Source organism: Porites lutea, chromosome 10 (assembly GCF_958299795.1).
Source record: "Porites lutea chromosome 10, jaPorLute2.1, whole genome shotgun sequence".
In the NCBI taxonomy this organism is placed as follows: Eukaryota; Metazoa; Cnidaria; class Anthozoa; order Scleractinia; family Poritidae; genus Porites; species Porites lutea.
Genome location: NC_133210.1, coordinates 7,052,508 through 7,066,459, shown reverse-complemented (window position 1 = coordinate 7,066,459; position 13,952 = coordinate 7,052,508). Strand labels below are relative to the sequence as shown.

At 39.8% G+C, this 13,952-nt stretch overlaps 2 protein-coding genes and 1 pseudogene across 2 annotated transcripts in view; all 3 read left to right on the top strand.

Moving 5' to 3' along the window:
• LOC140949434 (fibroblast growth factor receptor 2-like) overlaps window positions 1–13,952 on the top strand; it is a 236,244-nt gene that overhangs the window by 119,763 nt on the left and 102,529 nt on the right. The window lies entirely within an intron of this gene.
• On the top strand, window positions 289–10,553 carry LOC140949930 (tyrosine-protein kinase receptor Tie-1-like). Its single transcript, XM_073399084.1, has 6 exons — window positions 289–397; window positions 1,852–2,037; window positions 2,426–2,637; window positions 4,662–4,702; window positions 6,171–6,267; window positions 9,858–10,553. Exons 1-6 carry the CDS (start codon window positions 332–334, stop codon window positions 10,030–10,032), a joined length of 777 nt encoding a protein of 258 aa, XP_073255185.1. The 5' UTR covers window positions 289–331; the 3' UTR covers window positions 10,033–10,553.
• On the top strand, window positions 11,376–13,688 carry LOC140950677 (uncharacterized; annotated as a pseudogene).

Here is a 13,952-nt window from a genome sequence, read left to right as displayed (position 1 = left end):
ATTTTGGTGAAAGCATGGGTACTAACTTTTAGGTACGACAACCATTGCTGCCTTTAGGGGTGTATCTTAGTGTTGCGAAGACTTTTGTTGGTTAGCTATTGTTTGGTACTGTAATTGCTCAGTGTCTTTTCAATCTTTTGTATTACGTCATTTGGTGATGGCACCTATCCTCGATACCAAGAAACTACCACTTTTAGTTCGGTACTTTTTGTTATATCCCTGACAAGGCAAACGCTTTCTTCGAAAACAAAAGATCATTAATCTGCATATCTTTCACCTACAGGAAAGACAGGAAAGTAAACTATCAAAGAAGGCACAAGTGACCATAGAAATGGCCTCATTACGCCAGGCTGACGTCACACAGGACATGGTGTCGGTCAATCACAATTTGTCTGAAGTAAGAGGGAAATACTTCAGCCTTAGGCGGCCTAATTTCAAGTATTAAAGAAGGATGTAATGTAATACCTTTCTTCTTTACGTGCTTTGGGTGACGCTAAACGTAACCTTTATGTGAAAATATATCGCGTTACAAGCGACTGTTTCTTGGGAAAAGGAATATCGGGGTTTGCGAATTGCGAACTTCAGATAACGACAAATTTAAAAAATTTAAATTCCTGTTCTATCAAGTCTTGTTCTTAGACCAGTGGAATCTCATCGTTTTAGCACATATACCCCAAGCTCACAAGTGAGAATAATACCAATTTCAGCACTGAAGCACATGTACCAACTCGGCGGTATGGAGTGCTCTTCCACTCGCACTCGCACTCGCCTCGGCAGTAAAGGGCCTTTGATACACGGCTTTGTCCATTCATCGGCTCGATGGTTATGCCATGCTTATGAGACCCAACAAGGTGAGACAGCTGTTGATGGCTGCCACTGCCCTGATGATATGGTTGTGCGCATGCGTAGGGTACTGTTCATACCCCGGAGCCGGTACGTGTTCTTCAGTGCTGAAACTGGCATGTTGTTAAGGAGTGAGAATCGGTGTTACGTAACCTTTCATAAAGGTTTGTATGGCGGTTCGAGCGATTGCAATTGAGGTGTCACAAATAGTAATAAAGATACACAGGGGCACCCAACGACTGTTTTCTGTAAAATATCTGTTCGGAGAAACAAACATTGCCTAGAATTTTCTATTGCTTGAGGACGGCTACAAATTTCTAGATGACCGTTCCATTCATGTACAATTTTCGAAACTTTTATAATAAATTCCCAACGATTTTCTGAAGCTTAACTTTTCGCATTTCACTCCCCAAGTAATGCTGCTTTTCGTAGAAAAAGGATACCTAGAATTTTCGGAAAAAAAATGCGATTGAGATTGCGACTGAAGTAGATGTAAGATGAAAATGAAAACACCAGAAAAACTATTCACTACAAAAGAAAAATGCCACTAGGGCACCTCATTATGATAGGTTTGAGGTTAGAAGAACACAACAACATAAACTTGGGTCCCCTGCGCCACTGAAGTTTTTTGTCGTTCGTGTACCCTTCCTGTGCTGTCTTGAATTACGTCACAACGTCCTACTTTCATTCTCTTGAGCTATTTTCAGTTTTGGAACTGTCAGTTCCTCTTTTTAAGCAAAAATACATGCCAAAAACTAAGAACATATACATTTAAAAGCATTCAAAATGCTGAAAGAGATAAAAAGCTTAAATTTCCGTATAAACTTTTCAACAATTTAAACGCAGATAAACGTTATCACTGATTACTTCCAATAGGTAATACCAAACCTTGGCTCGTGTTTGGCTCAAAGAAATGTCAGTTTTTTTTATCTTTCGGTCTGTTAGTTACTTATTTACTAATAACTTGAGAGTTCTGCTGTTTCAAACTAAAACAATATTTGATTCTAGGATGAGCAATTCAAAGTAACCGACAAAGAACTGCTTCCCAGCACATCAGCATCACCAGGGCAAAGACAAGCTTCTGCTATGTCACTTGAAAGCGATAACCTACAGGAGTCAGACGACAAAGACGAAGAGGAGGGCTTTTCTACCAAACAACTGTTTCCATTTGCTTGGCAAATAGCTAAAGGAATGGTAATTTGAATCGTATTTTCTAGATAATGTTGCTTTGATTTTGATTCTGAGCATAACAAGGCACAGGAAGAGAAAAATTAAAAAGTCAATATTGTATAAGCATGAAGTAGATGGGATAATTAAATTGATTGTTTTTCTAGATATAAGTACAGTTTTTTTTTTTCATTAAAATGGGTTGGATGAAAAAATTTTCTAAGTCGATCGGTCGACCCAGTTTCGTTACGCATCTGGACGTAAATATCTGGATCAGATCAGTGCTGGTATTTATTTTTCATTTGTCTCGTATTTTTTTAACGGCAACTAACTGCTTAGTGTTCGGGGTACTCCCGTTAACTGATTATGGTTTGAGATAATTTTAATTGTGTTTTCGTTTCCTAATTGTTATTAGAATCATCTCGCAGAAAACAACCTTGTTCACAGAGACCTTGCTGCCCGTAATGTTCTAGTTGGCCATGACAACCAGATTAAAGTGTCAGACTTTGGGTTGATGAGACAAATTTATGAAGATGTGTGCCGCTCAGAGAAGTCTAAAAAGCCTCCTGCGAAATGGATGGCCCCAGAATCACTTTACCAAGGCGTTTACACGACCAAAAGTGACGTGTGAGTTAGCGATTCCCTCTCCTTGACAAGGAAATCACGCCTGACTGAAACGTTTCTACAACTGTAATCACTTCTCTAGCCTAGGAAAACATCCGTTTCTCCTCGCTCTTTGCCACTGAGGACGTTTCGCGAGGAGGAACGTCTGCGTTTCAGCGACAGAAATTCCATACTGATGACGTAAAATCTGTCCGGAATCCGGTGAAAAGGGCTGATTGGTAGACGGAGTAATTACATTGTTTTAGCTATTGTTTACGAATGACAGACAAAAGACAAAAGGCCACAAAGGTCAAATATAAACGCGTAGAATCTCTGACAAAACAGTCAATATTTGTGGAATATAGTTTTCGCTAAAAGAAGCATTTGAGTTTTGCTGCAGCTCGTTGGCAGATGAACAATTTACCAGAATTGACCAGAAGGCACGTAAAATTGTACAAATTCATATTGGAACCCCATGACTACCGGATTTATGAAGTAAACATTGATTTACGTCATCAGTATGGAATTTCTGCCCCTGAGTCGCAGAAGTTCCTCCGCGCGCAACGTCCCCAGCGAGTTAGAAACGGATGTTTTCGAAGGCTATCACTTGTCAAAAACGTAGTGGCCGTAAAATAGAGAGTTTTAGATTTGAGGACCAGTACGACTACGAGTACGAGATTTTCGCAATACTAAGTAGTGCGGGCGCGTGAACCAGAGTCACTTTGGCGGGAAAACGTGATAGTCGTCTTAATTCTACTACGAGTTTTACAGAGAATGTCGTGTTAGCGGACACAGGTGCAACGCGGAGATAATTCAGTTAATTCATTATTAGCCTATACTCCCCTTTTTTGTTTATAACAATGCTAAAATGGTTAAAAGCCGTCCAATCAAAAGCACATTTTTTTTGCCCAAATATGGAATCAGAGAATTGAAAGAATCCCTGTCTAAAAATAGCTAAAAAGAGGATTCTTCCAGTCCTTAACAATTTTCCAATTACATGCAAAACTCAAAATTACACGCTGAACCTTTCAGATTTGTTATATGATAATCACTAGACAAAAACATTTACATCTACATGCAGTGGAGCCGACAAGTAATAATTTTCTTTACGAAGACTTCCCGTAAAAAATCTTCTTGCTCGATAAGTATTTTTCCTTGCATTGTAAAACATTTTATATGTTATTGTGAACGGCTTTTGTACATTTCTTTTAATATTAAGGTCGCAACTCTACAAAACTATAACGCATACTCTTATGATCGCTCGCTAGCTTTCATGAAAAGTACGTTAAGCGGGGTCCGTACTAATATGGAATTACTGATAGCAGAGACTGTCGCCCGAATGCTTAGGAAAAATTTGTATTGCGATGTAAACGGTGCGTTACAAAGACCAATTACAGTTTCACTAGTTTTACGACCAAAATCGGAATATTATTCCCAAAATGGCCAGGATTGACTTCCCTCGGACAAGACAACGTCGGCTACTCATAAGAAGCATCTTAGGTAAACTTTGTTTGGTTCACCAAAAAAAGGACGAAACCTTAAATCCTCATCAGTAACTTTAACGCCTGGGCCATTACAGATTTGACTTTGGTATAGATAGGCGACTTTCTGTTAGTAGGTTAAAACCAAACCTGTAAAACTTAGTTGCTGGTAGATGTTAACGATCTACTTGAGATTGTGGGTCTATCAATTCCAGCGTTCCTTTTTCCCTTCTGTTCCCGTTGCTTTGACAGAGTAGTGTAGTTTGGTTACCTGAGTTTGCTCCCCTTGTTTGTCTAAGACCTGATGGAAAACCTTTTTCGAGGCGAATGCCGGTAGATTATTCATTGTCTTTCGTTTTCTCGACACAAAATTCTAAGAACACGACAATGAAGGTTGTAACTGTTATTATTTAATTCAATGAAACACGATGCACGAAAGGTTTGGCGCGCCCTCGCATTTTTTCGTTCGCCCATCAAATAAAAGAAAAAAAGATAAAGACGGCAATAAACAATTTAAATGCGGTGAATCTGTACATTGTTATAACCCCTTTGTGCTTTTTTTGATAGTTGGTCTTTTGGTGTTGTTCTTTGGGAGATGGCTACATTGGGTAAGCGGATCAATTTACGGTTCATACTTATTATGTTAAGTAATGATCCGGGTAAGGTGGATAGCAATTTCTTTTATTATATGCGGCAACGGTGCTTTCCCCACATAGGAATGTTCTCATTTTTACACAGAGAATGCATAAACCTACACGAAGGCCGTTTACACAATGAAATGCATTACACCTCACTTTGAAAGGGTGTTTTTTTGTGTTAAAAGATTTTGACCAATCGCAAGAGTTGAAAACAATAGCCAAGAAGTTTACAATTTTACATGTTCCCCACATAGGATTTCTTTGCTATTCAAACTGAGCCCAAATTTTGTTATATGGAAGATGGTTGGAAAGTAAGGATGAATATATGTACTGCTTTATGAAGTTTTGTTAGCTTTTTCTTTTTAAGCCAATCAGAAGTAAGTACAGACAATAGAAAAGTTAGCACTTTTTTTGCATTCCAACATGTACGTTGCCGTTGTTGCTATGGTTCTTATCTGGACCGTTTCTTAAACTTAAAGTTAATTGACAATTGGAGAAAAATTTGCCATAGTCTGTAACTCTTATCTACGATAAAAATGATATTAAAATGTTAGAAACTCAGGTGGAGCCAAGCACGACCTGCTGGCGAAAGATTTCATTGCAAAGTTTGACTATTATATATGTTGACCTCATTTTTACGGTCGATAAGAGAATATTATCACAGACCATAAATATAGAGTGTTTTCACTCACGTGGCTAGCATCTGTGCAAATTTATTGGAACAAAAGAAAGCGTTTTTCATAAGAAAAGGGTTCAACTCCCACAGGATTGGTTTGGGACACCGACATGGCGGCCGTTTCATTGTTTTGGGACACCAATATGGCCGCCGTGACGTCATGTGAAAACACTCTATTGTCGATTTGTTTGTTTGTCTTTTCTTTCAATAAAATTGACAGTTTTTTTTTTGAGGTTCGTTTCCAGTAATTTTTTTCGGAAAATTGGGCACGAAAGAAAGAGGTTTAAATAAATTGCGCTATCCGTCACGTCATTTTTCATTGTCGACCAGGCAGTGCCGTTCGAAAAATTGTTCTGATTATTATCGTAAAATATTGTACACAAACACATCCAAGGAAACCTCCTCCCCCCTTTTGCCGTGGTTGGATGTGACTTGAACGACTGTTATCAAGGTTACTGCTACCGGGAAACAAGTCAAGCTGGTTTCCTTGAGCGCAATTTCAGTGCTGTAAGGCCTCTCCTGGATGATAGCTATATGTGACAATGCATTGTATTTGCGAACATTGAAAGTTACGTGAATAAAGGAAGCCTTTCTTGTCTGACACATTTAAGTGCATTGGCCACCAGACCACCATTCAAATAACCATTTTTGCAAAATGACATTATTGAGTATGGAGAGTAACTATAGCATCTTGAATAGAAAGCTGTCTAATTATATCTACCGATATGTAATTATTATATTTTTCTTTCTCGCAATCGCCAGGAGGAGTACCATACCCCACGCTGACCAACTCAGAGCTGTATCGACTGCTCGGTAAAGGTTATCGCATGGAAAGGCCTGACATGTGCTCCGATGATGTGTATGTTTCTTGATCAGGGTCGTCTCGATCTTAGAATTAACGATTAGATTCAACTTAAGTTTTCCGTGCTTCTGTTCAGTTACAATTCACAGCGAACGTTGCAACATACGAAATTCGTCAAATATGTTAACGCCTTCTATGATCATATCAAATACTGACCAAACGGACGGCAAGGGCCCGGGGGTGGGGGGGGGGGGGGGGGGGGGACTCCCATATGAAAGGGGCGAGGATGCTCGTCGTCTCGCTTAGGGGTGTAAATTTCAGTATGTGGTCTCGCTTAGGGTGTTCTGTGCAAAACACTATTATATTTAGCCGAAAAGGTCTCTTTTAGGGTTGCACTCGAAAAAATTATTTAAAAATTATATATTTTCAATTCGTTTTATTTACTCGATTCATGTAACCAAAGTTTCAAATCATCGCTTTTAGGGGTCAAAAAAGGTTGGGCCACTCCCAGATTAGTCTCTTTTAGGGGTTTAATTCAAAATTTCCGACTAGCATCCCCGCCCCTTTCATATGGGAGTCTCCCCATGGGCAAGGGTAAACTTTTATTGGGATCCTTACTATTTTAACAAGGAAACAACTAGACCACATTTTCAAAACCATTTGCCATGCCATTTCAGATAAAACAGATAACACATTGTAAGTTTAAGCATGTGTTCGCTTACTCTAAACCCTCTTAGCTTCATGGTCCATTAAGGCATTCTTAGCAGTGATTAGGTTAATCTCTTTCCCGGCGCCGGGGGAAGTACTCCCTATAATGGCCTGTACGGAGAGGCTCCGCCCCAAAGGGCTACCTTTTTCAGTCTTCTGGTATAGGAATTTCGCTAGTCGGAGTACATGAAAGGGTATTAGGGAATGGTGTCGTTTAGGTCTATAAAGTGCCTTAAAAGAGGGCTAGAGAAGGATTTTTTGGCAGTGAAAAAATCACGAAAATTTTCTAGTTTTGTTTTTTGTTTATTCAAAAGGAAGCGCATTTACTGCAGTTAAAAGGGATAAAAAGTCCTCTGAACTAGGTATTATAACATAACAAAAGTAAATCGCGCGCTCTGATTGGTTAGTTCGCCACTACCATTTGCCCGTGGTTGCACGCCAAGAAAATGAGCTAGCGCGGTAAAATTTAGGCAAATTCAACAAATCTCCCCTCCTGACGGTAAAATACACCGATGAAATGCACAGATGAAAAGTGGAAGTTGAAGAAAATACTAAGCTGTCGTTTTGAAGCACAAAAGACAAAAGATCAAGCGACAAATTTGCCCTGGATGAATTAATCACTGTTTTCCTCGCGGCTAGAATCGGCTGAAGGAAAATCGAGCGAGCGAAGATTTAAGGTACATTTTGTGTGTTTTTTATAGAAGAGAAAGTTTGTTTGAAATGTAAATTTATCAATTAGCATTGTTTTATTGACTTTTTGATCAAGCTGATGCTAAATTCAAGCAAATATTTTAGGAAACACGCTCAAATTCGAGACAGCTTTGTTGTGAAGTTTTCATCGCATCGATTAAAAATTTTAGTTGAGTTTAAACGGGCACATTACGCTGGAATAAGCGAATTTCATTTGAGTACAGAAACATTTGGATTTTCAAATAAATTTTTCAAAAAATAACTTCTGTGTGTATTATTTTGTTCCTCAGTGTTCATTCATAACAGTCGTTCAGAGAACGGTCGAAAAACAACACTGAGCTTCAGCGCCGGCTGTGTGTCGGCGAATTTCAGTTACAACTTTGACTTTCATAGCTGGATTTCCCCAGACAGATTTCGATACAAAGCTAGTTAATTTCTTTTTAAAATTAGTGTTATCTGTTATTCTAAAGGAATTACAGTCAAATTTTCTCATTTCTAGCTTTACGTTTATTTCAAAAATTGTCACATAAATAAGCTTGATAGTTATTTCATTTATTTAGTTTTAGCTTATTTTTTAGAGTCTTTTTAGTTGGTGTTTATAGTTGCAGCTATAGTTTTCCGTCAAAGTTTTTACCCTAATATTAAGAGCAAGTAGACGGATGCCATTCAGAATAACAACAAAAAACGTTTTGCAATTTACCTGAAGATGGAGAACGGTTGATTCAGCGAAAGAAAAACTCAAAGGCAAGTTTTTGAAAAACATAGAACATGATTTGTTTACGCGCGGGCAGATGGCAGCATACATGAACTCGTACCGATGACTCAACCGAAGGCAAATGGAAATGTTTTCTTTTTGATTATGTTATAAAAGAAATGGTAAACGTTTCAGCTGTGCAACCATGGAGTTATGGATGCACTTGGGAGGTTTGCTAAGCACTCAAGAAGCTAGAGTCGCACTCGGCTATCGCCTCGTGCGACTCTTACGCTTCTTTCGTGCTTAGCAACCTCCCGCGTGCATCCATAACTCCATGGTTGCACGCTGCACGTTTACCATTTCTTAATTTGACAGAGGTACTATTTATCAGTAGAAGGCATAGGAAAGGGGTGTCAAAAATGATATACAAAACGGTAAGGGGTTGGACCTCGGGACGGAGCCTCGCGGGATAAATCTTTTTTGAGTACACCCTCCGGATCTCTTTACATAATAATGGCTGGATGAAGGAATAGGGATCACGTGATAACCCAGAAGTTCCAGGAGCCGATTTTAATGGGCTTTACGTTGAAGCTTCACCCAAAAGGAGTACCTTTTTAGGCCACATGTATATGGAAAGGTAGGAATTTTACGAGCTGAAATGTGTGAAATGGTAGGAAATTTTGTCACTTCGGTAATGTACATTAAAATATATTTTTTAAAACAGATGCACCTTCTGTTGTATGCTTGATGTTTCCCTCAAGGGCTTAAAAAAAAAATGAAGAGTCGTACCATTTTTCAGGGTAGGCTGGAAAGGAATGGGATCTTGTTTACTGTGGGTAATGTCGACCGAGATATCGGTCGATATAGCGGTCGATATAGCGGTCGACACTCGGTCGATAGTCGGTCGACACTCGGTCGACAGTAGGTCGATACTCGGTCGACACTCGGTCGACAGTCGGTCGATATAGCGATCGATAGTCGGTCGATAGTGGGTCGACACTCGGTCGAGACACGGTCGATAGTCGTTCCAGATGTGTCTCGGCCGATATAGCTTTTCGTTCACCGACACTTCGCCGACAGTTGGTCGATAGTTGGTCGATACTTGACCGATGTATCGGTCAGTAATTGGTCGACACTCGGCCGATGGTCGGTCGACACTTAGCCTTTCCTACATTTTTTGGCTTGTAAAACATGAAATTAGAAAGCATTTTCGGACCTCGGGGTGGAGCCTCCCTGTAAACTCATGAAGCTAAGAAGCCTATATATTCTACTAAAAGATTTTCTTTCATTCCAATAGACCCCTTCCGCTTGTATGTTTTGTTTCCCAATACAGGTCATGTGATAATACTCCAAGGAACTGTTTCTTTCAAATTTCGTGTTCTTCAAGTGCATATGTATGCATAGTAGACAAAGGGTCAAATTCCCCAGGGAGCTCCATCAGGAAAACAAAACATACAAGCTATAAAGTGGCTTATATATTGACACGGTCTAATAATTGACTGGAGCTCTAGTTAATTAGCATTGAATGGTTCTTTTTTTTTCCTATTCATAACAGATATGAGCTGATTTCTGACTGTTGGGACGAAGACCCTTACATTCGTCCTAGTTTCTACCGTTTGATCGAAAAACTGGAGGCGATAATGGAAAGGGATGCACCATATTTGAATGTAAACAAACACAATGAAGATCGTCCGTATTACAACGTACCTCCTTTAGCTAGTGCTGATTGATATGGAGAAGAAGGAGCATCCCCAATAATCGGACAGTTTAAGACGGAACGAGTATAAACAGTTAATTCATAGATATTTACTTAAAAACTAAGCTAAGAAAATACTGAAAGAATTAAAACAAACATAAAAAGAGCTTTAAGTGTAAAAAAAAAAAAAGTGTAACAGTAAGGCCCTCCAGATCTAATCAGGAGCTCATCATCTAGGAATGTAAATCTCCCTTATAGAGTGTTAAGATTTTTACTTGGCTAGTATAGACTAATCTTTCACGCAGAAAAAAAGGGGGACTAAGTAGGATTTCCAGCAACCAGCGTATGCGATCAAAGAAGTATAGAGCTATTAACGTAAAGCTATGAACAGTGATTAAGGTTTTAACTGAATGACGAGCCTTAAAAGTTAGCCACTAACTGAGAAGATAGCTGAAGATCAACTGTCATGTTGGATTTCACCGAGGTTGTTTTTAGTGCAAGGCGAATTTTTCGTAAACGATTGTATTTATTACTGTCAGTAGTGAAAATTATAAACGGAGAGGTTTAAATAAGAATCTAGGGATTACATAATTAACTATTGTTTTAATGCTTTGCAAAATGCTTATTAGATATAGCCTTGCTGAAATACATGTAACGCTATCAGTATTATTAAAATAACATTGTTCCGCACTAGACTTGCTTTATACTTTGGCATTTCTCATTTCAAATTAGTGATCATGTAAATGGTTTGACCAATGAATGACTGCATGACCTGATGTCATTAACGTCGCGGTACTCCTTTGGTTGTCCGTCATTTAAGCCATGGTACCTCACGGTCATAGATATATCTCAGGCTCCTACCCAGCGCTATTTATGTTTTTTTGGGGGTGAAAGAAGATTGGGGGTTAGGTTAAGGCGCGCGGGGTCTCATGGGAAGAGACGAAGGAAAAATAGCGGCGCTATTTTTCCTTTTTTGCGAAGTGCTGGCCCCAGTTGTTCAAGACGTGGATAAAGCTATCCGCTGGTTATAAAACTCTATCTAGTGGATAACGCAATCAGTTTCAATCCCTAATACGTATCCACTGGATAGTGATTTATCCGGTGGATAGTGCAATCCAGCTTTTGAACAACCGAAGCCTGGTCGGCGAGAGAGAATTTTTTTCTCGCAGCTTCGCGACTCGCTTTCGCGGGTTCCAATGAGAAAAAAACTTCTGGCACCCTGTGTGGTGAAAGACCAAATAACGTTTTGCAAAGGCTTTTCTGGGTTAATGGCTGGAAGAAGGCGTTCTAACACGTTAACTATATTTACCTCTTTAAACTATTATTTTTATTAAGTAATTTTCCACTTTTCAGCTCTAATTCTCTGCCAATGCACATATGACTATATTTTGGCTGTCTTATGTATTAGGGAAACTTCAAGGATTCAGCGTAGTCTAAGAAAATAGACTCAACGGAAAATTAAACTTCATTTTCCCACCAGGGCGGGGTTGTTGAAAGGTGGGTTAAGCGAACCCAGGGTTATTGCGAAATTTGAATTCAGGTACGAAAGCTTTAAAAGTAATTCAGTTTAATCCTTTTTGCACGTGATTTTTTAATTGGATACTCTAAAAAGAATAGACTGAGGAAATTAACCCGGAAAATACTTTTTTGACTTTCGAAAAAGTCCTTTGTCCTCTCGTGACCTTGTCGCTCGCTTGGCCGCTTCGCGGCGTAAAATTAAGCTCGGTCCGCTCGCTAAGAAACTCATGAGGCTGACTTGTAGCAAGTCTAAATGCTTTTGAACGACAGGAAAAGAAACGCGGATTAAAAATTAACCCCGGATTAGCACTAATCGGCCTTCGAAGAACTGGGCCCAGAAAATTAGTGACAGTTGTTTTTATTGAAGAAGATTAAGACAACTCAATTGTCGTTGCTTGTCAGTACGTCCTCCATGACACGTGGAATTAGCATGAATTTCTTTTAAAAGGTGGTTGACTGTCAATTTCTATTACGTCAACTTTATTCGCAACGCAATGAAAATTGTCAACCAAGGTCCCAGGCCTCCAGCTCCCAAACTTGGGTATCCTTCCACTCTTGAAGTTAAGACTGAGTAAAATTGTGTCGGTGGATGGAGGTCGTACCATATTAGACGAAGACTGTGGAAGCTCTCTTTTGACAGCTTTAGATTTGGCCAGAAAAAAGCTCGTTTGTTCATTTTCAGGGATGGATGGACTGGACATTGCAGAGAATATACGGGATAAGGTCGTGGAAACAAGTGTTGGATCCGGCAGCCTAGAAGTTACAGGTCAGTTTCTTAGGTTGTACAATTTTTCAAAGTGACCCTCTGACAAGAACATCTAAGAACCTCGCTCCCATGGCTTTTACCCTAGAAAATAGGAGATGGAGAGAGAAGGGAAGGAAACAAGGCCTGGGGAGAGGTTGGAAGACCCAATACAATCTATCAAGTGAACGCTCCTCCACAGAGGAACTCTATTCTTGAAAGAAATCTAGCTCTCTATTTATTTTTTGTTACTTAGTAACTTTTTTTCTTATTTATTCCTATTACCCGATTCCTTCTCACGCACGTGATATCGCCGTGCAGTGAGGGTCTTTTGGTTCAGACCCCTACATTAGCCCCCGCAGCAGGCGCCGGTTTGTTTTCTAGGGCGAAGGAAGAAATCTCGAGGACGCGCGAGGGGAGAAAAAAAGAGGAGGCCTCCTCACCCCTTCTCGTGTTGCCCTCGCGCGGCCTTTAAATAAATAGGGACTTTTAGCATCGACAACGGCGACGGCAGCGAAAACGTCAACTTTAGAATGAATTGGCGTTTTTTTCAACTTTGTCGCGTTTATTCAAATTCGCTGAAAATTTCTAATGGAGGCAAATTTCCCTGGAGTTGATTTCTTGAGGACCGCACTCAAGTTTAGAAAAAGAAAGAAAATCTCGTCGTCCCTTGTTTGAATCTTCTTTAAAACGTGAAATTAGGCATTTTCACGTCTTTTTTGACTTTCTCGTTGCGGTCGCCATCGTTGTTGCTAAAACTCCCTAATAACCGGCACCTGTTACGCAGGGTACCAGTAAATCCACCCATCAGTTTTGAAACGTTTGTAGAATAAGTGAATGATTGCTCTAAAATTTGGGGTCGCAAGTTTAATATAGCTAGAAATTAGCTTGTAACGATTGGAAATCATTAGCTGGGGTAAACAGGCTGGCTCGACAGAGCGAGTTCAAACCGAATCGCTCTCCGTATAAACTAATTAAGGTCAACTTTACACCTGTAATACGCATATAGGTTCAAAGTGCATTATTATGACAAAAATACCAACGGAGAGGGGAAGACTAAGGTTGCTGAAGGGGAAATACTCTACATAAAGCCCAGACATCCTGATAAAGGTGTAACAACCATACGATGCGAGACGTGGATGCGTTGACATCGAGAGGAGTCTGTGAGGAAATGGGCCTGAGTTATCCGCGGATGAAGCTGATCGATTGACGTTTTGTTGCTGTGAATGTTGCCATGGAGACGCATGTCGTAGTTTGTCACAGGCAATTTGTGGAGCCTTCCCACAGCATTTGACGATCAATCAGTGTTTACTTCGACGATGTTCTCAACCTACCATAGAGAAGGTTACAGAGCCAGTATGGAAGCCGAAGTAGAAGCGTTTATGTCCGATGAAGGGAGTGATGCCACATCAGTGGCATTCCTAGTCTAGAATGAAAGAAGTGCATACAACCTTTACCCTGGGTGCCAGAGACATTTTATGCGCGTTTTCCGGTTGCGGTTAAGTCCTACTAGTGACACCGAAACATCCAGCTGAACGCCAGAGAAAAAGAACCTCTGGTACCCAGGCTAACAAGCCGTCGGAAATCTGATTGAAATTCAAATCGCCCTGGTCATTGCTAATTTGTCTCTTTGATTTTAAATAGATTGTAATTTAGTATTTATTTATTTTTATTGATATTTTTTTAGACTCACA

Excerpts from the sequence above, each read along its gene's own strand:
- LOC140949930 (XM_073399084.1), top strand. The coding sequence starts at position 332 with ATGGCCTCATTACGCCAGGCTGACGTCACACAGGACATGGTGTCGGTC. Across the intron at positions 2,638-4,661 it reads TACACGACCAAAAGTGACGT|TTGGTCTTTTGGTGTTGTTC; the intron begins GTGAGTTAGCGA and ends TTTTTTTGATAG. Across the intron at positions 6,268-9,857 it reads GACATGTGCTCCGATGATGT|ATATGAGCTGATTTCTGACT; the intron begins GTATGTTTCTTG and ends TATTCATAACAG.